Source organism: Narcine bancroftii, chromosome 3, assembly GCF_036971445.1.
Source record: "Narcine bancroftii isolate sNarBan1 chromosome 3, sNarBan1.hap1, whole genome shotgun sequence".
NCBI lineage: Eukaryota > Metazoa > Chordata > Chondrichthyes > Torpediniformes > Narcinidae > Narcine > Narcine bancroftii.
Window position 1 is genome coordinate 357636154 of NC_091471.1, and position 25837 is coordinate 357661990.

A 25837-nucleotide genomic window follows, 5' to 3' on the forward strand; every position below is an offset into this window, starting at 1 on the left:
GGAGGGAGAGAAACAGAGTCAATGTTTCAGGTTGAAAAACCTCCTTCAGAATTGGGAAAGAGAGAAAAACTTAAACTTTGAGCTTCTTTTAAATGATCCAGCTTTTGCACTTGAAGAGAAGATACTAAATACAGAGCCAATCATTGTGTGGTTGGCATATTTATTGTTTAAGGTAAAATACAGTCGTCATTTCCAACAATTACACAAAGTACTATAAAACATACAAGGCCCAACAAATAGGGCAGGAGGAGCAAACATCAGAGGATATGGTTACAAAGAGAAGGAAGGAAAGTTTAGGGGAGACATCAGGAGTAAGTTTTTTAAAAAATACACAGAGAGTTGTGGGTTCCTGTAATGTCTTGCCAGAGTTGGTGGTGGAGACTAAAACATTAGGGGCATTTAAAAGACTCTTAGTCAAGCACATGGATGGAAGGAAAATAGAAGGTTAAGGGGTATTTAAGGAATATATAGGTTGGCACAACCTTGAGGACTGAAGCACCTGAACTTATGTTTTAAATAAAAATGAATGTGATCATCTTCCTGTATTTAATTGTCTAAATATCCCCAATCAAATAATCTTATAATGCACTTGTGCCTTTAAAAAAAAACTATTGAAAGGTGACCAAATGCATTTTAAGATGAATGGCACACTTTATTGGTCAACGATTCACAGCTGAAAAGGTTTGCAGCTTGGAGTAGATCAGCACAGAAATAGGCTCTTCAGCTCATTTGTCCATGTTGACCAGGGTGCTTACCAAAGCTAATTGAACTTGCTTACAGACACAAGAGATAGCAGGCGCTGAAATTTGGAGCAGAAATCTGTTCCTAATGGTCATTCTGAGCTCGCCACTTAACTGCCATTTCAACCTCCTTTCAATTCTCACACTGACCTTCTCCACTTCCAGGATGAGGCCCAACACAAACGAGAGAAACAACAACACCTCATGTTCCTCCTGGGTGCCTACTGTATTTTTCGACTTTCAGGTATCTCCCACATTCTGTGCTTCCCCCATTCTTTCTTCTTCCAACTGTTGAGATTTTCCACTTCTCTAGATTACTCAAATGAAGAAACTCATGGATAACAGGAACCCTACCACTCAAAAAAAGTTCATAAATTTTCTACATGATTCCTTTACTGAGATAAACATTAATAATGTTCACCAAGAATAACATCAATGTATATTGATACTTAAGTTGTCATCATATTCCAAACCCTACCACTCAAACTCTTCTTCCTGTATTCTCTCTACGCTCCCATTAACTAGTACAGACATGTAGACCGAATTCTTCTCCCAATGCTTAGTTTGCACTGAGATAGCTACAGCTGGTGCTGTACGTCTTTCAATTTTCTTTTTACAAACGTGTTATAACGTTTCAGTATTTAATCACTTTTTTAATTTATAATTTTAAGAAAACAATTTATAGTCACAATGTCAAAACTAGCTTCTGATGTTGATAAAGGGAAACTAGGAATTCATAATGCACAAAAAAAGGTTCATAAATTTTCTACGTGATTCCTTTACTGAGATAAACATTAATAATGTTCACCAAGAATAGCATCAACGTATATTGATACTTAAGTTGTCATCATATTCCAAAGCCTCACACTGACTTTGAAGCTACACAGCTTATAACAACATAATTTCTTCTGTCATTGTTCAAACAATTACTTGTGTCAGCACAGATCTTGTGCAATGTACGCAAGCCACCACTGGAAGCCAGGCAAGCAGAAATGAAAGAGATGAATTGAGCTGTGCTTAATTAAAATAAAATTAACCACAAAATTGTGGTCAAAATGCAATGTGACAATGATCACAGAAAATTTAAATACAGACCTAACCAAAGCTCTCTTGCTGGTGAAGGAAAAAATCTATATGACGCATTTATTGTGTGTGTGTGTTTTTTTTTACATAGTGTTGTATACACTGCTTCTGGTGTTTGGAGATGATGGAAGGAGAGCAAGGTAGCTCTAATTTTGAGAAAGAGGATTTGGCACTAGAAAACATGCCTGGTTGTGTGGAGCATTAATGGAAGCTTCTGGGGCAGACACAAATAGGAATGTCAGAGGAATGCTGCCTCCATTTCCTTAAATGGATGCCATACAATCCTTTCATGTGGTGCATTGAGTAAAAAGAAATTCACAGTTTTAACAAAGCTGTAAATGCATACATACTTTGGCCTTTCCCGAGGCTGTTTGGAACAAATAAGACAGGACCAATAATACAGAAGCAGAAGAATTCAATTTATGAGCCTGCAATGAAGCCGTTCAACTTGATGAGAGGGAGGCACTGCAAAGTGAAGATTGCCTTGACCAGCACAGCATGGGACTTTTCACTGAGGGTGGCAGCACCATCACTGGCCAGATGAAATAACCAGGCTGTATGCAGTGTGCAACAGACTAGAGCAGAGCATGAGGAAGATGTCACACCTAAAAGAAATTTCCACAGTAACACCTCCTAGCATTCCTACCAGTAACAGAACATTGCCAGGCAATTATCCAATGCAAGGCCTTCACACAACCTGCCAGCTCTATCTCTGTTGAGATACAAGCCCATGTGGTACAAACTGGATCTGAACTCACAACTGAAAGTCTTGGTAAAGCTTTAAAGAGCTTCACACAGAAAAAAAATTAGTAGTATTCCCAGAATATTCCTGAATTTGGCTGATGGTTTTTTTTGTTTTCAGATCTTTTCAATAGGAACTCAAAAGACTTTTTTTTCCAGTATTACACCTTCAGTTCAATTTTTGGAATTATTAGCTTCGTTTAGGTGTTCAGAAGAAGATTAGGTCCCTGCAGGTGCGGCTAGCGGAGTTCAGCTGGCACGTTTAGGTGGCCACGGAATGGACGGCTTTCTGGCACCTAAACATCCCAATGAACAATGCCCACCTTCAAGTACTGTGGTTTTTCTTTCAAACACAAATTAAAACTCTTGAGGCATGATAGCTCAGCCTAAATTCTTCTCCAGGCAGGGTTATATTACATATTCAGAAGTCTTTCTTTCTAAAATGTTTCTACACACATAACTCTAGGGATAACATGCAATTTTAAATCCCTAAAACTGAACAAAGGATGCATTGATGTTGCATTATTACTATATTGAATTAATTACTTAATTAACTCTGTAAACAAGATAAATATTTATGGTATCCTTGAGTATATGATTATACATTCTTGAAAACGTTGGTAGAATGCTTGTTGGGTCAATAATGCAATGACTTACAAAGCACCTATATTCGCTAGCTTCCTGAACATTTAAAAAGTCAAACAGGAACTTTATATCTCATTGAATTGGAATGCAACAGTATCTGAAATATAATAATCTCCATAACAACCCAGGATTTCCATCAACCTGCAACCACTGCTGCTGTAACCACTGTGGAAGGATGAGGATATAAAATTAGTTGGCAGGAAGAGATAAGCTACTCAACAAGTTTGCCTCATACAATGAATGTCTGAGCTTCATGACTAAATCCTAACATGAATTATTACATGCAAATGGCATTAATGTAGCATTTCCAGTAAAGTTACAGCAGTGAAATGGCAGCAGTTTTAAGGAAGTTCTTGACCAGTAATAATGTTATTATATATTACATTATCCAGTTGACCACCGCCAGTGGGCTGATATCGCCTCAAACCGTGCATCTTGGCGCCTCACAGTTCGGCGGGCAGCAACCTCCTTTGAAGAAGACCGCAGAGCCCACCTCACTGACAAAAGGCAAAGGAGGAAAAACCCAACACCCAACCCCAACCAACCAATTTGCCCCTGCAGCCGCTGCAACCGTGTCTGCCTGCCCCGCATCGGACTTGTCAGCCACAAACGAGCCTGCAGCTGACGTGGACTTTTACCCCCTCCATAAATCTTCGTCCGCGAAGCCAAGCCAAAGAAGAAGATTAATGTAATTACTGTACAAGGTGTTGTGAATTATATCGTTTTTCAAGGTTCGATAATTGTTCTGCATGACAAAAACTTTTTTTTGGTACATACTATTTTGACACCACACAGTGCAAATAATTCATGCAGAATGAAGAGAAAAGAGAATCGAGTCCTTACCTCTCTTCTGTTGAACCTAGGTTTTCAATCTCATTCGTCACTTCTGCTATCTCATCCTTCAACCGCTGTAAAAAGGATTAGATCCAATAAGTAACAAATAAAATGCAATTGGTCTCACACAAGTCATTTATGGATGAAACATGGCAACAGAAGAATCAGGAAGTATTATTCCCTCAAATCAATACTTCCAATTTTGTAAGGCCAAAAAGAGAATTTTTCCCTTAAATGTATATGCAGGCATGTCAACTCTGTAGAAAGAAAATGCAACAACAGCTAAAATATAACCTTAGTGCTGAAGTTTATACGACTTAAGGTATCATAATAATCCAATGACGCCCCCCCGCCCCCACCACAAAATTAGAAAAAATCTGAAAACATTCAGCAAATCAAGCAACATCTATGGAAGGAGAAACAAGAGACAAAGTTTCAGGTCAAAGATCTTTCGTATTCTGCTAGATAGTTCTTTCCTCATTAATACCAAAAATTATATATTAGTGGCTTCCTATGTTGGGGGAATCAGAACTATGTACTCTGATCATCAGTATGGAAATACAAACACAAAGTTCAGATGGTTTTCAAAAGAAAGAAGATACACACAACAAAATTTTCCTTTATAGAGCAAGATTTTTTTTTACTCAATCGTGGACTTCACCATCGTAAAACTTGATAGTATATGTGGAAAAATACACACCGAGAGAGAGGTTGGTGATACTCGATCCAAGAAAATATTTAATATATTTAATCCAAAATCATGATTATGTACTTAGAATTTGGAGCATTGTGTCAGTTTTGGGTATCATGTTAGAGGAACAAAGTGGTCAAGTTGGAGAGGATGCAGAGAAGATTACAGAAGATTTCCAGGATTTGCAGGCTTGAGCTTCAGGGACAGGTTGAGCAGTCTAGGGTTTTATTCTTGGAGCATTGGAGTATGAGGAGTGATCTCGTGAAGTGTACAAAATTATAGATCAGGTGAATGCACAGAAATTTTAGCTACGAGTAGGGGAATCAAGAACCAGAGGACACAGGTGAAGGAGGAGAGAGTTAATGGGAACCTATGTTAAAAAATACTGAGGTTGATGGGTGTATGGAACAAGTTGCCGGAGGAGGTGGTTGAGGAAGGTCTATTGCAATGTAAAAGAAGCATTTGACAGATGCATGATTAGGCCAAGTTTTGAGGGATATGGGCCAAAGGCAGGGAGGTGGTACTAGTGTGGGTGGGACATTTTGATCGACATGGGCAATTTGGGCTGAAGGGCCCATTTCTAAGTTACATGACTCTAGACACTGAGAATAGAATTTGTTGTCAACTTATACAAGATTGAAGATGACAGCAGTCAAATATAAATTTTCCAACCTCTCCAATTTTTCTATAACCTAATACCCTGAATATCAGAAAGGAAAATGAAAACAGCTATTTCCAATATTCCTCTTTTTGCACAGCCCTCATTTAACATGATGTAGTTAGCTCCACCGACAACCACAGAATAATAGTGCAAATAAATCAATCTGTCATTTTTGCAGAACTTGATTTTTACCTTCCTCATTCAAACATGAGATTTTCCCTGACCCTTGAAATCAATCCCCTTCATGACCTTCAATCACAAATGGACAAATAACAATTGCTAATGGTCAATAGAGAATCTCTCTTACAATCAACACACTGATTGTCTGAAGAAATGACACTGGGAAATATAGGCATGAGTTGCTTTTGATGACTATTAAGTATTAAAAAGGCAATACCGACCGCAAAGACGTTGAGTAAGATGTGTAAAAAAATTTTTTTACTAACATGAAATCCCGTAGGTTGTGAAAATAATTTCCTTATCAGCCTGAACCTCTGTCATTATTTGTTCATAATATTCTGATATATATTTATTCTTGTCTCTTTTTGTCTCCAGAAATTGTTTTCACTAAATGAACATCACAGAAATAAAAAGTATCTGACATCGTTCCAGAAGAGACAAAATTATACTGTCAACGATAAAACTTTATCAGTTTTATCATTCATTAATGAAACAATATTTAGTCATTGAACATTACGAAAGTGCAAGTAAATTAACACATTAATGTTTGAAATATTAATCCTTGTTACTTAACTGGAAAAAATAAAAGACCAGGAAAGATTTTTCACCCAATCTGCATCAACAAATTAAGGAATGAGACAAGTGTCCATTTTCTTTTTGTACATATGAAGATATTTTTAAGAATATGGTCACAATAAAGTCTAAGAGAAACAAACTGAAAACACAAATACCGATGAGGCAGCATAATTAAATTCTGAGATAAATCCCATTTTTGTTCTCTAATGTTAATAGATATTTTAATATTTGTTTTTTAAAAATAATTACACATTTATAATTGTTAGTCTGAATCATTTCTTAGTACATTTTATATTATTTTTTAATGAGAAGAGACCTCATTTTATATAGCACCTGATTATATATCAGGTCTATTTCAAAGCTCCCCATTTAAGCCTTTGAAATACTTCTGAGATGCTAATTGCAATGATGTTTAGCAACTACATTCGCACTGCATTATGGATTATATGTTAACTACTCATTAAGGGAAGAACAAAACTCTATATATAGGCGACATGAGGCTGCAGATACTGTACTGGAATAACAATCAGCTGAAAGAACTCAGTGGATAGAGCAGTATCAATGGAAGAAAAAGAATGGTCAATGTTTCAGGTCAGAATCCTTTCCTGATCTAAAACGTTGACCATTCTTTTTCTCCGACTGATGATACTTGACTTGTTATCTCAGTTATCTCTGAGATAATATATATAGAACCTCAGTTTAACAGCAAAGAAACTGAAGGTATGGGAACTATAGGAATACAAAACATACTGGACCATTCAACAATATATTTCTTTGTCCACATGGTGCATCATTGAGGTCTTATCATTACTATATAGAGAAGCTATTCCTCTAACTCTACAGTACAATTTCAATTACCTGAAATCAGATTTTCAGAAATCCTCACTTTATCCAAAAAATTTTTTAAATTTCGGATAAATGAAGAATTTATCCAAATTTTTTTCAGAGCTGAATTGACCTCACAGGTTGAAAAAAAATTTCACTCGACATGAAATTAGAACAATTGTTCTCGTTTCAGGTCCTCCCCCATCTCTTTCCCTTTCTTCTTTACCTTCCCCTATTGACCTTTCTCTCCAACTCTCCCTCTCAAACTACGTGTAACTGTCTCCCAGCCGCAAGTGGTCAGAAGAGTCTTTTGTCCCAGGATCATCAAGGAGAGTGGACTCCCAGCAGGAGTGAGGACATCAGGCTCCTGGCAACAGCAGGGGCATCAGGTTCTTGGCAGGAGTGTGGACCTCTCAGGCTCGTGGCAGGAGCGGGGCCCTCAGTGGGGAGGTGTCGGTGATCGGCAGCAGCCCCAGGATTCTCTTGGTGAGAAATGTTAATCTAATGCTTAAGAAACGTTCCCTTGTTGTTTGTTGCTGTTTAAACACCGTTACGAGTGATTTGCCATTGCTATTGGGCTGACTTTTTTTAAATGACGAGTTCTCCAAAAAAAACATTTATTCAACATAGATCAGGTCCCAACCATTTTGGATAATCGGAGTTGTACCGTATTTCCTTTTCTCATATGAAAACTGCAAGTATTATTTCAGCATTTACACCAAATTCTGTGTTAGTTTTTTGACCTAATTCTGTGTCAACCAATCTTCTGCCCTAAAAACTACCAACAGCGAGATCTCAGCATACATATCCCTCAGGCTTTTCAGACCTTGTTTAAAGAAACCTGCTGCAAATTCAGCTCAAACACGTCAATCCAATTGCCTGATCATTAGTTTGTAGTTAAAAAAAACATTGAATTGTACCCTATTGTCACACTTTGCTCAGCAATCTTACATACAGATCCCCCATGCTATTGGGAGAATCCTGCATTACACAGAAATTGCTTTGCTCAAAAACTTCCCATAGCATGGTTTTCCATGATACAAATCCCCACTTCCCATTGAATCCTGTATTATACATGGAAATGTGTTCCAAGGGGGGTTGTTTATCTTTCTACAGTAATGGTAGTACCTCAGCTGTTTGTTCATGGATGAAGAGTTACTTAAGAGATTGCCTTGATGCAGATGCTGTCTGTAGAGCTTGTCGAAAGAACCAAAGACTTGTTGATCCAAACCAAGGCTTTTATTAGCAAAAGACAGGAGCTCTTCACAGGTGGCCGACCAGTCCGGAATGATCCGACCTGGCTAGGGACACAACCCTTTAAGGCCCAGACAATAGGTGTGGCTTAGCTCTCAGCCAATCGCTGTAAGCACAGTCTAGATACAGTAACTATATACACTATGTACATTGGTGATAGATCTGTACTATCACACTGTCATATGAAAAAAACAAATTGAAGGTAATGGTGAGATAGATAAGGAATGAGTAAACCAAAAACAGATGGAGCCAGGTGGATGACAGAAGCTGGACGTAGGTGAAGACCTCATGACTCCACTTATCACCTTCCAGCCTTCAGTTTGAATAGAACATAACTTTATTTGATGTGTATGAAAGCATAAGATAATTTAATAATATGTCATAACAAATAACAGTAAATATAGAACACACATGAAAAAAATCTACTGCAGAAAAATGAACCTACCACATTTTAAAAAAAAACCTTATCTACACATGCATCAAGAAATAACAAGATATAAAAGCAGATAACATTTGTTATTTCCTTCACATTTTACATTTCTTTATTTTTTCACACACAAATTTCACATAAGCAAGTTTTATTCCATAATCCAGATTTTTGGATTGTGATTTGTGAAGTCCATAACGAGCCTGCAGCTGACGTGGACTTTTTACCCCCTCCATAAATCTTCGTCCACAGAGCCAAGCCAAAGGAGGGAGGAGGAGAAGGGCCAATCTCTATAAGCCCTAAAAGGACATAATCATCTGCATTGCACATATTACATTTAGACCTGCACTTCAATCTAGTAAATTCGATTTTAGATTGCTTTCAGTTTGATGTAAATTAGCTTCTCTGCTTTGGGGGCTTGTGGTTACAAATTATTCATTTTTGCACTTTAATGATCAATATTGTGAGAAAATAGATGGAATATGCAGAGAATAATAATTACCATATTTGATGGCATACAAGACCCCCCTTTTCTCCACCCACCAAAGTCTGATAGGCGAACGTGACATTTTGACACCACCATTTTGGGCGCTGAAATACAAACATAGTGGAGGCTTTCAACCACAAGGTGGCGACAGGAGGAAAGCGATCAGACTATTTAATTAGCTTCAAGGTGATTTTACAGCTGTCCAGGAAGTGGGCCTCCAATTCGCAACCACCTTCTGGAGCCACTGCCACCACTTACTTCCCCCGGTGAGAAGGCTGACCAGAGTGCAATGGCCATGTTTGCAGTACACACCAATGGTACAATTGATTGCTTGCTTTGAGGGGAGCACTGGGCCTTGATGATCAGGCTCCACGCTGAGCCTTTCTTCAATGAGCACAGCTCCCTGAGCAAACTGAATGAGGCACAGGTGGCAGTGCGCAAGCGGCAGTACTTTTTTTTAAATAAATGAGATGAGCTTGATCTTATCATTTCAACTTGTTTTGTTATTTGACTTCACTGACTCCTAATTACAAAGAGTAGTAGCAATGAAAATCTGGGCTGCAGGGAGAAAATTTATATAGTGGTTAATTACTCAAAATTGAACTCAGTGCTTGAAACCCCAAGCTATTATTTAAATGGCAGCATTCACATTGCATCAATGTCAACGATCAAAATTCGAACGCAACAGATACAAAACATTTAAATTGCAGTAAACATTACAGGCAATTAATTATATATTCTGTACACGCATACATAAACACATCTTTAATTTATGAACAATAATTTGGGGAAAATATGAAGAAAGCAAACACATTCGCGCCCACAATGGCAAATGTTTAAGCAACTGAGTGGTTCTTAATATAGAAACAATTTCAGCAGGTAACTAGTTATTGATTGAGAAATTATTGATAAAACTATCCGGCTTTAAAAAATATAGATTTTTCTTGGAATTTTAAAATCTATATTTGACATGAAATTTTGGTATGAAACAGCAAGGAAAATGGCAATAAACACAGAGAGGCTGGTGAAATAAATGAAATTCAATGCAGAAAGTGTCTGGTGATTGATATACAAAATCTTAAAACATATATAAATGGATCATAGGTCAATCCACAGGACAATAAGAATGGCAGAGAGGATCACTGGAGTCTCCCTCTCCCCCATTAACGTAATCTACTGGGATCTTTGTCTGAAGAGGGCGTGCAAAATCATTGAGGACCCCTTCCACCCCGCACACAGCGTCTTTCAGCTGCTCCGGTTGATAAAGAGATATAGGAGGATCAGAGCCAACACCACCAGGGTGAAGAACAGCTTTCTCCCGCGGGCAGTAAGAATGCTGAACGACCAAAGGAACTGGTCACACAAACCATCCGAGACTCTCGTATTCAAGAAATAATATTTATTCATTCGTGTGGATTAATACTTGTCCTGCATATGTATTGTTTGAGTGTGTGTTATGTCTGGTTGTATGTCTGCATGTTTTTGCACCAAGGACTGGAGAACACTGTTTCATTGGGTTATACTTGTACAATCACAGGTGCCACCATCTCTGATTGTACAATTAGATGACAATAAACTTGACTATTTTAATGTTAAAAAAAAATGACGAGGCTGCCAGAGCTGCAAAAGCAGCACTGTCGCTGGTGTGGACCTGGGGAGAGCAATGAGTGGAGACACAGCGGTTCTCTGAAGGGTCCTGCTGCCCAGTCCAACTGTTGATAGCTCTGTACAGGTTCTAAATGGCTTGTTAAAGGAGCCAATTATGTTTTATTTAAAATCTTGTGACCTCGGGGTCTGGGCCCAAGATGGTGGCGCCAGTATTCAACAACGGCCACAAGAGGTTGCAGACTTTGGGGAAGCAGCGGACAAGCGCAGGTCACTAGGCACAAGGAGAACACCCCCTATTGAGGTCATCCTCATGAAGGATGACCACAGTGACAGAGAGCAAGGGGCTCAAGGATACACACAGGCAGTGAGCAGTTGTCAACTTGTGGGTTAGGAACCCACACAGGTCACAGGTTACTGGTGACTTGAGGTCAAAAGACTCACCCCAAGTTATTATGGGCTGCTGGAGACTGGCTCATCGAACCAAGTATCAGAACCAGGATTCAAAGGGGCAAGAAGGGGTCCCGAAGGTTCCTGGGTGCTGTAGGATTCCTCGTCATGTCGGAGGTTTGGATTTGGGCTCAGATTGACAATGGTTTGAACTGGACTGGAGTCTTGTGCAATTGGCAGCAGCTGTAGGAGGGCTGGACAGAAGATGCTCAGTCAATCAGATGGAACTCTCTTTTGCTTCTTTTTCTCTGACTGTAAGGGGCGTCAGGCAATGCTGATGGTCATTTTTTTATCTGCCTTTTAACAGACTGAAGACGATTTGTCTAACATTTCATTTCTGTTTGATTTCATAACAATAAATAGTGTCTGATCTGATATTTATTGGAAAGAAAAGGAAACACAATGCAAGCTGATAGTAGAAATTTAAAAGTAGCAGATAGTGACCTTGAAAATACAATCCTCCAGATGCAAGGACAGTTTCTTTTCATTTTTATCAGACTCTTAATTGGGCCTCACATGAATAAAGGATAATGCCCTTTGCACTGTGTTAACTGCATTTCTCATTATCCTGCACTCTTGAGTTTTTCTGTAGTACTACACCCTCCACCTTTGCTTTATTAATTCACTGCCTGCTGTACTTAAGTACGAGTTGACTTGCCTGGACAGCACATAAAACAAACTTTTCATTGTATCTTGGTAGACATGACAATAGACAATCATCATTCAGGTGCCTTGTCATCCGGTATGCGCAATCATGTCTCTCCATCCGTCACGATCTCTGACCCTCCAAATTGTAGTTGTTGCCTCCCCTGTTCTCCTTCAGTGAAGGCTCTATCTTTGATCTGAAACTGTAGTCGATGTTGAATTCATGTTTATACAGGGAAAAATACTGAAATGGTTTCCCTTTGCCTTCTTCAGTTGCAGTCTTCATACTGGATTGATAACCATGGCCACTGATCCGCAGATTCACCTGCCCAGTGTTTTTAGTTTTACAGCCATAAATTCCAATTTGTAGAATCTGCTTGTAAAAACCATCCCACCATATGTAATCCTGTAATCACATAACCCTGATTAGGAGGCCAAACAGGTACTACACCTTGTCCAAGGGTGACCTGTAGGCTATCGGATGGAAGAAGCACCTTACGCCTCCTTTTGCTGAGCAATTGCACAGCACTGGCACTGGGAATAAACAATAAAGTTTTTTTTTAAATCACTTCTAATTTTGATGCACGATAACCAACTCAGTGTGATCCTACACATATCATTCGAGGTGGGACAGGATACTGAAGCAATTAATAAAAGCACAAGGCATTCTGAACTTCATAAGTGGGGCCAGAATATAAAAGCTTGGTGAAATCCAGCTTAACTCGAGCTAAAGCAGTGTGTCCAATTCCAAGCACCATATTTTAGAAAGAACATGAAACCTTTGGAGAGGATGCAAAGGAGAATTACTAGAATGATTCCAGGGTTGAGAGATTGCAGTTGTGGGGATTTTCTGCAGAAGTTGAGCCCATGATTTTTTTTTAAGCTTAGGGAAGATGAAGAAGAAATATTACAGAAATTTAAAAAATACAAAAGGGTTTATTTTGGATAGATAAAGAGAAATTTCCCAAGGGCATAAATAACTGAGTTGACATGATGCAAATGTTTTTATACAGCACATGGTTTGGATTCACAATGCAGGACATTCAAAACAGCTTTCAAAATGGTTTGGAATGAATTATTCATTCATAGAAAAAGCAAGGAAGTAGGATCGCCTGGATTACTGGAACAAACTTAAAATGCCAAATATCCTCCTTCTGCTGCATGGTATTTACAATAATTCAGATAATATTTACATCATTGATGATCAAATTCATTCAACCTACCTACCACTACATTCTACTTAAACCACAATTTGCTCAACCAACTCTCACTTAGCTGTGATTACTTTACCATTTGAGTTTCTTCCACAACCTACATAATGCATAACAAGTTTTCATAGATAGGGTAAAACTTTTCACTATCGTGCACTACATAAAGCAAAATCACCAGATGTTTACCAAGAACGCATTAACAACTTCAGTCACAAATTACTCGCTGAATAAATCTTCCTCAATAGATCCAAGAATGACATGGAATAACATCCTTCATAATGGCTGTTATGAAGGTGGTTTAGAAAGCAAGATCACAAACTACTTTTAAGTCTTATTGAATTTCCTTTCCCTATTCCAGTGCTTCACATGAGAATATTCATTATAGTTTCAACATCCCGAAATTTGAATAGTGTAACAGGTGACTAGGCCAAGTATCATAGAGTGGTGAGCCATACCACTCCATTATCAAACCGCCATCCGTAGTTGCGGGCCCACGCAGGATCAGGATTTCCCAGTGGCCGGGGGTGGGGGGGGAGAATAACTCTGAGGTGGGGGGGGGGGCGTGACTTCGGAGGTCACATGATTGTGATAGCGCGTCAATTGTAATTATTTAAACTCCTGCGAAGATTCTATTAAACGGTTTTGTTGGTTCAGCTCACAGACAACTTCTGTGGTGCTTTATTCACATAATTTGCTACAATAGCTTAATATATTCATAATAACTGCTGTCCAAATAAAATCTAGATGACCAGAAATTCCAGGAGCTAAACATTTTATTCTCAAGTTGATATAAAAGATTCGATCCAAAGACTAAGTAGCTACCTCTCCAAGAAAATATTAAATTCTAATTAGGTTGGAGAAACTAGCTCGCTGACTGTTGAGGTTGTCAAGAGTATCAAGTTCCTTAGAGTGCACTTGGCAGAGAACCTCACCTGGTCTCTTAACACCAGCTCCGTAGCCAAGAAAGCCCAGCAATGCCTCTACTTCCTGCAAAGGCTGAGGAAAGTTCATCTCCCACCCTCCATCCTCACTATATTCTCCAGGGGGATGCATTGAGAGCATCTCCTTGGACCGCAGGAGCTTGCAGAGGATAGTGAAGTCAACGGAAAAGATCATTGGGGGCTTTCTTCTCACCATGAAGGACGTCGACAACACTAGATGCAGGCGAAAGGCAATAAACATTGTAAAGGACTTCACACACCCCTCACGTCAACTGTTCTTCCTTCTGTCATCTGATAGGAGGTACAGTGACATTCAAGTCGTTATGTCTAGATTGGGCAACAGTTTTTACCCCCAATCCATCAGTCTCCTGAATTTCGAGAACATATGTGGATAGTGTATCGTGGACTTTGACTGTATACGTCTTCATATTTTAATATTTCAATGTGTTCAACTTCTAGACTCACTTATATTTATGTAAATATGCTCCGTGATCCTGGAGAAACACTATCTGATCTTTACCGTGTGAGCGTGGTATGAACGATAAATAAAGGTGACTTGACAAGTTATAATGATAGAATTAAATTAGAATTTTGGCAGTGCTTTATTAACCTAAAGTGGCAAACATGTTGGATCAATGTGCCTTTGAAAAACTCTTCTCTGCTTCCCTTCCCAAATTCAAAATGATGGTTCAGGATTGTTATTTTGTTGTCTGTTAGTTCACAGAAATTTCTGTCCTTCCAAAATATTGTGATGGTTTCAGATCCGTTCCAATGATTACTGAACTGTAAAAAATGTTTCTAAATATTCCCACAATAGTAACTGAAAACAAATACAAAAGGAGGTGTCATGACAAGTCAACATTGCAGGTCACTGAGGATTTTCTCACAGTTTCTGCTGATGCAATGGCTTTAGTGGGGCAACAGAGGAAGTTGAGGGATTAATGTCGAAACAACTTTTTTGTAATTATAGATCAGTCTAATATGTTCACATGAATTACACTATTGTTCATTTAATTTTTATTTGGTTATGTGTTCTTATTGATTGTAATTGGAAAATTAAATTCTGTCTTTCCATCTGTCAAGGAACAGATTTTAACTGAAACTTGTGAATGCAATAGACTCGGAATATCAACAGGAAGAACTCCATCCAAACGTTTAAAAGTGGATTATCTTTAGGACTAGAGCAGCCTGCAATAAATTAATTAAGCGTTATAGGCTTGGTAAACTACAAGTGTCAAAATGAAACAGCAATTTCTTTCAGTATTTAACACCTATTTGCATGGACAAACCTATCGCAAATTATATTTAACTTAATTTGGACATACAGTGCGGTAGCAAGCCATTTCGGCCCATGAGTCCATGCGCCCACCCTTTAAAACGTACCGGGAGTTGTAGGTCAATTGGGTGTAATTGGATGGCAATTGTATGTATAACCTGCACCCCCGTTAACGTTTTGAAGGGTGGGAGGAAACCGGAGACCCCGAGGAAAACCCATGCAGACACAGGAAGAATATACAAACTCCTTATAGACACCACCGGATTCGAACCCTTGTCCCGATTGCTGGCTCTGTGAAGGCATTGCGCTAACTCTTAGGCCAACCATGCTGCCCATCTGAGTGATGCACAACACATTCTGCTGGAAGAAATGAGCAAGTCAAACAGCATCAGTGGGAGAAAAAATGCTAGATGTTTTGAGCCAAAGCCCCTTATCAAGACTGGAGAAATGTACAAGTAGTCAGCATAAAAAGGACCCAGACCCCTATGCACAGGCATCCCCTGCATATCTCCAATCTCAATAAAGGCCCTTGGCTCAAAATGTCATCCATTATTTTTCTCCCACTGATGCTGCTCAACCCAGAGTTCCTCCAGCAGAGAAGATTTAGCTGTAGATTCCAGCAATTGAGTGACTTGGAGAAGGAATCAGGATTACAGCATAAAATTAAAGGTTTGGATATGAATGATTCATTGGGGAAGATTCCCAAAAGTCAACAATGGCCCAGCAGTTTATGACGAGACACAGAGTCAACAAGTAATGTGGCAGGAATTTATTCTTCACTTTTCAGTTCATAGTTTTATGTCACTAATTACAGGTTAGTGTGCTATGAGGACTTGAATGGAGTCTTTGGGACCTTCCAGGGTATCAGGTCACATGGTCTACCACTTTAACAAATGAAATTTAAGGACAGATAATAAAAGCCAAAGTGCAAAAATAGATAAAGAACAAGAATTTTAAAAAGGCAAAAGTGAATGTTAATATTTCAGTAACCTCCAAGAAAAACTTCCTGCTTTTAGTGATATTGGTTCATAGTTTAATTGGTCCCTTTCTGGCCCTCAAAGGTTGAGTTGCTGGTCAGCACTGGAATTATATCATTATCAGGTCATTAAAATAAAAATTTGCAGCCCTGAATGGCAGTGGAGCGAATTGGACAGAGGAATTAGTCTTTCGACTGTAGCATTAAATTTGAGTGAGTGTATTGGCTAACAGTCATGTTCGATGTTTCATGATCTATGCCCAACGTCAGATGCAAACAATGGACCATACTGTTCAACAAGACAATCTGCAGATGTTAGGGTCAAGTGGAGTACATAAATGTGCTCGAGAAACTCAGCAGGTCACACAGCATCCATAAGAAGTGAAGGATAACCAATGTTTCAGGCATGGGCCCTGTGCTAGTAAACAAAATATTATTTTTCCAACTTAATTTGCATAAATATCATCATCCCATGCCACACACTAACAAGGGTTTTGGTATGATGGTAATTTTACTTCAATTTTGAAGAGGCTAATGTGGCACAAATTTTTTTATACATCTACAGTGAACCTGAACTCAGTCACAGCTCTTCTTCATCACCAACTGCAGGGTTATCGGGCACGATGAATTTTAAAAAACAGATTTATTGAATTGACAACTGTGAATGCACCATTACTTTAAAGCAATTGCCAGACTAACAACAGGTGTATTTTTTAAACTGCTCATCAGAGCGACCTCAGTCCTCTTCTAGAGACCAAAACCAAAATTAATGGCATCAATTTGAATGATTTCTCATTTCACATTTGCCATTGGCTGTTATTTTATCTCATAGGTTGTGACTTAAACCAATTGGAAAATCTTGAGACAAATGCATCTTTTTTTTGTTTTGATGGTAGAAAATGACTTGGATAAGATTTCAATTATAATAAGAATCTCATCTCAAATTCCTCAGGATTAATACAAGTCTGCCGAATGATCCACAAAAAAAAGCTCAAATCACAGAGAGGTCAATGCTAGTGTATTATTGGACAAGATAATCACAGTATTGTTATTGATCAACTCCTGCATTAAATTCTGCTATTCTTTACTATGAACAGCAAATGTTGAATGAATTCTTAGACTTGCAAATTTTAGGATCCAGAGTATTTAAATAATGCACATTAAGAATTAAGCCTGAACATTTCCCGTCCTGTCTCACTGAAGCCAGTCTATGTGTACTGAAATCAACCAAAGCTTCCCAGGTCGTCATCATCAATCATACAAAGTCCTAAGGTGAAGACAGGACAGCCAGGAGGGTTTGTCTACAGAGACCATATGGATAGAGTTGAGGAATTGGAAAGGTGTGACCACACTGATAGGGTTGTCCACTCAATAGTCAGAGAGAAATGAAGGAGAAAATCTGTAGAGAGATAGCAGACCAATGTAAGAAGCAGAAAGTTGAAATAGTAGGAGATTTTTAACTTTCTAAATACTGACTGGGATTCCCATACTGCATAAGGGCTGAATGACTTGGAATTTGTGAAATGTGTTCAGGAAAGTTTTCTGAATCAATATTTGGAGGTATGTACCAACAAGAGAGGATCCAGTAGTTGAAATCCTATTAGGGAACAAGACAGGTCAGGTGAAAGATGTATGTTAGGCAAACATTTTGGGTCCAGAGACCATAATGTCATTAGCTTTAAGTTAATTATGGAAAAGGATGAGTCTGGTCCTCATGATGGGATTCTAAATTGGAAGAAGACAAATTTTGTGGAAATGAGAAAGGACCTAGGAAGAGTGGATTGGGATATGTTGTTTTTCTGATAAGGGTGTGTTGAATAAGTGGATGGCCTACAAAGTTGAAATTTTGAGAGTGCAGAGTTTGCATATTTCCGTTAGGATGAAAGGCAAAGTTAATAGACACAGGGTACATAGCTTTTCAAGGGAGATTGGCAATCTGGTTAAGAAGAAGAGGTGCATAGCAAGTATAGGCAAAGGAACTAATGAAGTATTGAAAAGTACAGAAAATACTCAAGAAGGAAATCAGGAAGGCAAAAAGAAGACGAGAGGTTTCTTTGGCAGATAATGTAAAGGTAAACCCGAAGGGTTTCTACAAGTATATTAAGAGTAAGGGACAAAATTGATCCCCAAGAGGATCAGAGTGGTCAACTATGTGTGGAGCCTCACATAATGGGGGAGATCTTAAACAGTTTATTTGCATCAGTATTTACTCAGGAGACTGGCATAATGCAGAAAGAAGGAAGAGAAACAAACAGAAGGGTCATGAAACATATGGAGGTTAAGGAGGAGGAGGAGGAGATGCTTGATGCCTTACAGCAAATAAAGGTAGATACATTCCCAAGGCTGGATGATATTCCCTTGGACCTTGAGGGAGATCAGCTGAGAAACTGCAGGGGCTCTGGAAGGTATATTCAAATGTCCTTAGCCACGGGTGAGGTCCCAGAGGATTGGAGGGTAGCTCATGTTGCAGGACAAATATTTAATCGATACAAAAAAATAAATATTGCCTCACAAATATGAGAGTCTCAAATGATTTTGTGAGCTGTTCCTTTGATCATTCAGCATTCTCACTGCTCGTGGGAAGAAGCTGATCCTCAGCCTGGTGGTGCTGGCTCTGATACCCCTGTATCCCTTCCTCGAAGGGAGCAGCAAAAAGATGCTGTGTGCAAGGTAGAAGAGGTCCTCAATGATTTTGCACACCCTCTTCAAACAACAGTACTGGTAGATCACTTCGGTGGGGGTGAGGGAGACTCTAGTAATCCTCTATGCCATTCTTACGATCCTGTGGATTGACCTCAGATTCATTTATCTGCACTAACCACACTTTGATGCAGCCGGCCAGGACACTCTCAATAGAGCTCTGATAGAAGTTTGACATTATGATGGTGCCCGGTAGCCTTGCCCACTTCAGTCGTCTCCTCAGTAAGTGCAGTCGTTATTGTGGCTTCCTGACAAGTGAGGACATGTTGAGTGTCTACGATAGATCACTAGTTAAGTGAACACCAAAGAACTTGGTGCTCTCTACTCTCTCTACTACAGAGTTAGTGTGTAGTGGAGATGACTGTTCCAGGTCCACGATCCTCTCCTTCATCTTGCCACATCACATCCATTCCAATCAGAGTTCCACCAATATTACACCATACTTCAGCCAGACACAAACACAAATTGTATGGACAAAAGAATCTCAACAAAAATGACAAAACTGGTTTATGGAAACGGTTTGGAAGATCTCTAGGTTTTGAACATTAGTACAAACTATTATTAAAAGGAAAACAGTAACATCCTCTTGTTAATTTATCATGTGTAGGCAAACAACCCAATGAATTTCAGAGCATGGTCCATATACAGTACAAAGAGTCTATTTAATTTCCAAAGGGATTTTTAAAAAAAAATCATAATATAGAGTTACCATTCACAATGGTCCAAATCATTTTACTATTACAAAATACGGATACATTTGAAAATGAATGAAGATGTGCCAAAATCACATCAAATAATGGTTCTGTAAATGTGCCATGTAATTCTGTCATGTTGATTGGGGGGGGGGGGGGAAAGAGAGGTGGGGGGCGGAATTAGCCAGAACTCCTCTGTTTGACTTCACTCAATGTCACAGGACCCTACTGAAAGGGAACAATAACTCTCAGATTTGTATCCGATTGGAAAGATGCCACCGATGACAATGCCACAATCCCTTGGCACTGCACTGAGGCATCATCCTAGATTACTCCCTCAAGTATCTGAAATATCGAGGTGAGAAAAGAAAACCAGAGCAACATGCCAAAAAAATAGGAAAGTAGGGCAGAGAAATTGTACTTTTAATAATCTTTGATATTAACAGCTGAAATTATTTTCTGTAGCTTTATACTGTCAAAAATTAAATGGAATTTGAGGTATGTTCTGCTCCTTTGTAAACTTAATTTTAAGAAAATGTAAGATTCTTAAATAAAGTTATGAACAAATCTCGTAAAGATCACATCAAAAATATTTTGTATGTTGCAAATCTGATTAGGGAACTATAAGCTTCATGTCACTTTCTTACAGCAGCCTTGATTTTCTACAGTTTTATAAGCTCCTAAACAGGAGTAGGGACCTACCAAAGCAGTGTTTTGCCACCTCCCTCCCCCTGCTAGGTTGCAGTTACCACCTCTCTGACAGTCTAGACAAGTTAAACTGATCTGTAGAGATCCTTCCAGACTTCTTGAAATGATCAAACTCACGTTACTGACTAAAACAAATGAGCATAACTGGCTCAGAAAACTGGAGCACGCTACCCTGGGATAGAAATGTTAAAATATAAATAGAGGGCCTTGGAGGACCCAGTCACTGAACTATCCATTTGTTGGAGGGGGTAAAGATAAGGAAGTAAATAGTATATCATCTAGAATTGCAGGTTATCATCTAGAATTGCAGGTTAGGAAGGAACACGGGAAATGATCTTTAATTGCATAAAGACACGACAGTGTAGGCTCCGAAAAAAAACCTTCTAATCAATTGAATCAAAACTAAACTAATAAAAAAGCAACTTAACGTTGCTGAACTTATGATTGGAATCTATTGAGAACTTGAGAACCAATGGAATCAGTAGTGTACCTGGATGTCAGCCAAGAGCTCCTGCTTTCGTTGCCGGATGCTTTCTAGCTCTATCACTTCTTCTGGAGTCAGGTCCGCAGGCACTGAAAGTAAAGACATGAACACAGTGAGCCAGCCAAATCACAAATGCTGGTTGGCAAACCTCAGCTGTTCTGACCTTCATTGTCACCTGACCCACGTTTAAACTAGTCCAGGCCTGCTTCACATGGCCTTTCCTTTCTCCCTCCCAAACTGCTATTTAATTATTCAAAATTGCCTGAAGCATGTAGCAGAATTGAATAATGCCACAGAAATCCCCTCCTTTGGTTAATGTATGCATGTTCATGTGTATTAAACTCTATACTAACACATGCTAAACCACTTCCAAATTTTAAGTAGAAGCAAAGATTCCACATTTGTAACTGAATCAGATTAACAATGCTATCAATGTGTATAAAATGAAATTCAATTTTTATTTTTAGTCATATTCAGTAGAACCTAATGAAGCAACAAAAACACATGGAACAGCATTTGAAATTACATTGCTGTAATATCTGGGCTTTATAAAATCAGCATTGATGTACAATCTTCTTTCTTCTTCTTTGGCTTGGCTTCGCGGACGAAGATTTATGGAGGGGGTAAATGTCCACGTCAGCTGCAGGCTCGTTTGTACAATGATAAACAGTAAACTCACAGCTTGGTTTCCTACATCCTAACCCGTTTTACCAATTGGAGTTTCCTTTTCATTATCACATGAAAAGACAGGGTCATGGGACCTTTTTACTGAAGCAAGTATTTTGGGCACAGCATTCAATGACAACTAAACTTTTCACTTGTGGCTGCAAGCTCCGGCCATCACCTCAAGTATAGGACTCTCACACCTCACCATTGTAAGGTAAAACATCATGAGATGGGAATGTGTAAGGAGTTACCCTGTGCAGGGCTGTAACAAGATGTGAATGCATCCTTGTACTTACAAGATAAGAGAGACATTGATGGATTGAGAGGCAGGAAGCTAGCAGGGAAAGGATAGCAATAGTTTTAGTCATTGGACAAGTAATGATATGATGATGTTCTAAGCACGTATCCAAGGGTATAAAAAAATCACCATTTTGCTGATAACGGCAGAATGCATTCTCCAACTAACATTGTTAGTTGCAAGTGTTACAATCCGGTAATAAAGAACAAAGAACCCTGATTTCGACTCAGTCTGGTGTTTGTCTCACTCATTCATGAACAAAGCAGACCTAACACCATCCAACACAGTTACACACAGCAAGTTTTCCTGAAGTTTCACTTTTGCAAGAAATCACTCACAGGACTGACTGGTTATGGGTTGCTCACAAATGTGATAAAATACTGCCTGCTTCAGTGGCAAATGCACTATAGATGCTTTAGGAAGCTCTGCATAAATAAATAGCTGTAGATCGTTCAAAAATATTTCATAAAACTAGATCTTCAATGCCATCAGTGAATTGTTAAGGTGTTTTGCCTGACAATCATCAAGTAAAACAACCTGGAATACCTGGACAGCAAAGCTGCATACATCAGGATGCTTTTATTGACTACAGGTCTGTATTCAACACCATCGTCACTTCAAAACTGATCAGCAAACTCCAAGAGCTGGCCGGCACTGCTGCGTAATTGGGTCTGGGATTTCCTCAGCTTCAGACCCAATTAGTGTGGATTGGCAAGAACATTAGGATCAGAGCATCACAGGGTTGCGACTCACTTCACATTTATGAATGTGTGGCTTGGTATGACAACAACATCATTTACAATTTTGCTGACAATATCACAGTAGTGGGCTGTATAAAAAGGGACAATGAGTCAGCACACACGTCTCACACAATGAGGAGCTGATTGTAGACTTTCGGAAGGGAAAACCAGAGTGATCATTGGGGGATCAATGGTAAAGGGAGCAAGCAAATTTTAATTCCTGAGAGTCACGATCTTGGAGATGTTTCCTGGACCCAACATGTGTGAAGAAAACACATCAGCACCTCCACTTCCACAGGAGTTTATGGAGACTCAGGGCGATATTGAAAACCTGAGCAAACTTCTACAGATGCGTAGTGGAAAGTGTGCAGTCCTACTGCATCACAGCCTGGTGTGGGGGCACCAGTACCTCAAGTGCAGAAAGCCCTGCAAAAGGTAGTGGTCACAGCCCAGTACATCACAGATAAAACTCTCCCCACCATCAAGAAAATCTACATGGAAAGCAGCATCAATCATCGGGGATCCACAACACCTAGGACATGCTCTGTTCTTGCTGTTGTCATCAGAAAAAAAGGTATTTTATAGGTTCCACAAAACTTGCACCACCAGGTTCAGGAACAGCTGCTTCCCCTCCACCATCAGACTCCCAAACAACAAACTCAATCAGGGACTCATTTAAGGACTCTTACTTAGCACATTATTTATTACTAAATACTTATTTTTTTTAATGTATTGCAGTTTTTTTACATTTCTTTCTTTATTTAAAATTCTCTCTTATGTATCTTTCTTCCCGAGTACAGTTTACAGCTGCTTATAAGTAGAAATTCTGCCTGGCTCTCAGGAAAGATTCTCAGGGTTGTATTGAATGTCATGCATGTACTCTGGCAATAAATGCGAACTTGGAATTATTCAAACTATTTGGGCTTCAAGAACATTTTCTTCCTCATATTTTCTCAACATGCTCCATGTTCGGTTCATTTGTTTAGATATTTGGAGATTGCAAACATCATTGCCCATTTAGTATTGTTTTTATCCAATAACCCCAGCTTCCAAGTTCACAGTGCTTGCTCATTCTGTCCACCATCACTTCTAAAATATGCAGGCAGGTTGCACCAAACTGTTGCACCAAACACTCCTGAACTATTCACTGAAGCCACCTTGAAGACATAGCTGCAAGGTGAACGCAATTTTCCGTTTCCACAACAGAATGAAGCCCCATTAAAAAAAAATTACATTATTTACAGCATCCTTAGGCCTCCTAGTCTTCCAAAGTATTTTATGCTGTATGTGGTTTGACATAAGGTCCTTTACTTGTACCAGACTCACACACAAGCATGATGGATTCTGTGCTTCTATTCACAGAGATCCACAATGCAAGTTTCAATAAAACACAAGGCAATGTGCCCTGAGTAGATTCCCACAATCAAGACATTTTTTTAAAGAGTTGATGGCAAATCAATATATTGTTTCATTTCGCTGCATGATCTACTAACAATCTAGTAATAATAAACACATACATTTGCATGTTTTTATCATGAGACATACAGGATACTTGACTACTTTTGATATTTTTGTGCCTGGTTCTGCTCTCATGGCATGGCAAAGGACTTAAAACATTAGAGAAATACATAAAGCAGAATTAAGTAAATATTTTAAAATCAGAACAATCCAGTCCATCAAGAGCTCTGCACCACATTAAAACTCTAAGTTATATATCAGCATTGAGCCCCAAACAAAAAAAAACACAGGTTAAGCTACTGGAAATGGGACCCTATGGCAAAAAAAAAATGACAGAGCATTTCTCAGCATTAAGGGGGACTATTTCCCAATAATGTGCATGCTAACTTCTTTACAATAAAGTTGCGGGCACATTTTTTAGAAATATTTTGACTTCTGTATATGCAGCCATTTCAGTTGCCCATAAAATGGATAAATATTTAATAACCTTAAGAATTACAAATGCCAAGTGTCTGGTTCAATATTGCTTTGACTACTCCTCCAGAACCATAGGGAAGACATATATCACGGATAAAGGAGCTGTATTTCTAAATGGAGAACATGCCTGTCCAAAATAACAAATCAATAGCGTGATAAATACAAACGAAAAACGAACAGAGAAGGTTCACGAGAATGTTGACAGGATTTCAAGGTTTGAGTTACAGGGAAAGGTTGTGCAAACTAGGGCTTTTTTCTCTGGAGCGTAGAAGATTGAGGGGGGACTTGATAGAGGTGTTTAAGATTTTAAAAGGGACAAATAGAGTAAATGTGGATAGGCTTTTTCAATTAAGAGTGGGGGAGATTCAAACTAGAGGACATGGTTTAAGATTGAAGGGGGAAAATTTTAAGGGGAACATGAGGGGAAATTTCTTTATGCAAAGGGTGGTAGGGATGTGGAATGAGCTTCCGGCAGACGTGGTTGAGGTGGGATCATTGGTTACATTTAGGGAAAGACTGGATCGTTATATGGAGAGGAGAGGACTGGAGGGGTATGGACCGGGGACTAGGAGGGTGGGGATTTGTTACGGCATGGACTAGTAGGGCCGAACTGGCCTGTTCTGTGCTGTAAGTGGTTATATGGAAAAATGGCAAGTAATCTAGTCATTCAAACTCATTTCTCAATAAATCAATTTCTCCAATTCTTCTCAATGGGGAAAGTAAACACCCGAGTGTTATAGTCATTTCATTTCTACCCAGTTTCAGTGAAAATACTAAACGTCACATCAAGCAGAAAAGATGACATTAAAATGAGAAAACGAATTGAATTCATTATTGTCATGTTTACCAAGGTATATTAAAAAGCTTTGTTTTACAAGCTGTCCAGGTAATTCAATCCATACCGAAGAAAACTGAAGTGAAGGGAAGTCAAAGAGTGCAGGAAGTAGTGCTACTAAAACAAAATGCAGGTTGTAAAGAAGAGCCCAAAGGCATCATCTTTTACCAGCGAGAGGTCTATGTAGGAGTGATAATTGCAGAAAATACACTGTCTGTTAATATGGAGATTCAGGTTTTCAAGTTCATCCATCTTCTGCCTAGCAGAAGGGCGGACGGTGAAGACAGTGCGACTGAGGTTTGCCATGCACTTCTTTTTTCGATGTCACCAGTTATGGACCTTCCCTTGAAGAGCCAATATTTGAGGGATACTACAAATGCCCCTTTTGTTTAAAAATTTTGAGTTGGAAAACTAGCTTTAATAATCGCTATAAACATTAGCATTATCAACCTTTATATGATCTATTACACATTTTAACTATTTTACAATACCTCAGTGCTCAAAGAATCAAGAATTTTGTTTGATCAACAT

At 38.9% G+C, this 25837-nt stretch overlaps 1 protein-coding gene across 6 annotated transcripts in view; it reads right to left on the minus strand.

Annotated features, from left to right (window-relative positions):
- Positions 1-25837, minus strand: part of cyth1b (cytohesin 1b) — a 196899-nt gene that overhangs the window by 41771 nt on the left and 129291 nt on the right. For all 6 annotated transcript variants that reach the window (XM_069930014.1, XM_069930015.1, XM_069930012.1 and 3 more), the window contains 2 exons: positions 20839-20921; positions 4053-4117 (listed from right to left, as the gene is read on the minus strand). In XM_069930014.1, coding sequence (XP_069786115.1) covers positions 4053-4117; positions 20839-20921 — 148 coding nt within the window. Of the gene's footprint in view, positions 1-4052; positions 4118-20838; positions 20922-25837 lie in introns of those variants that run through there.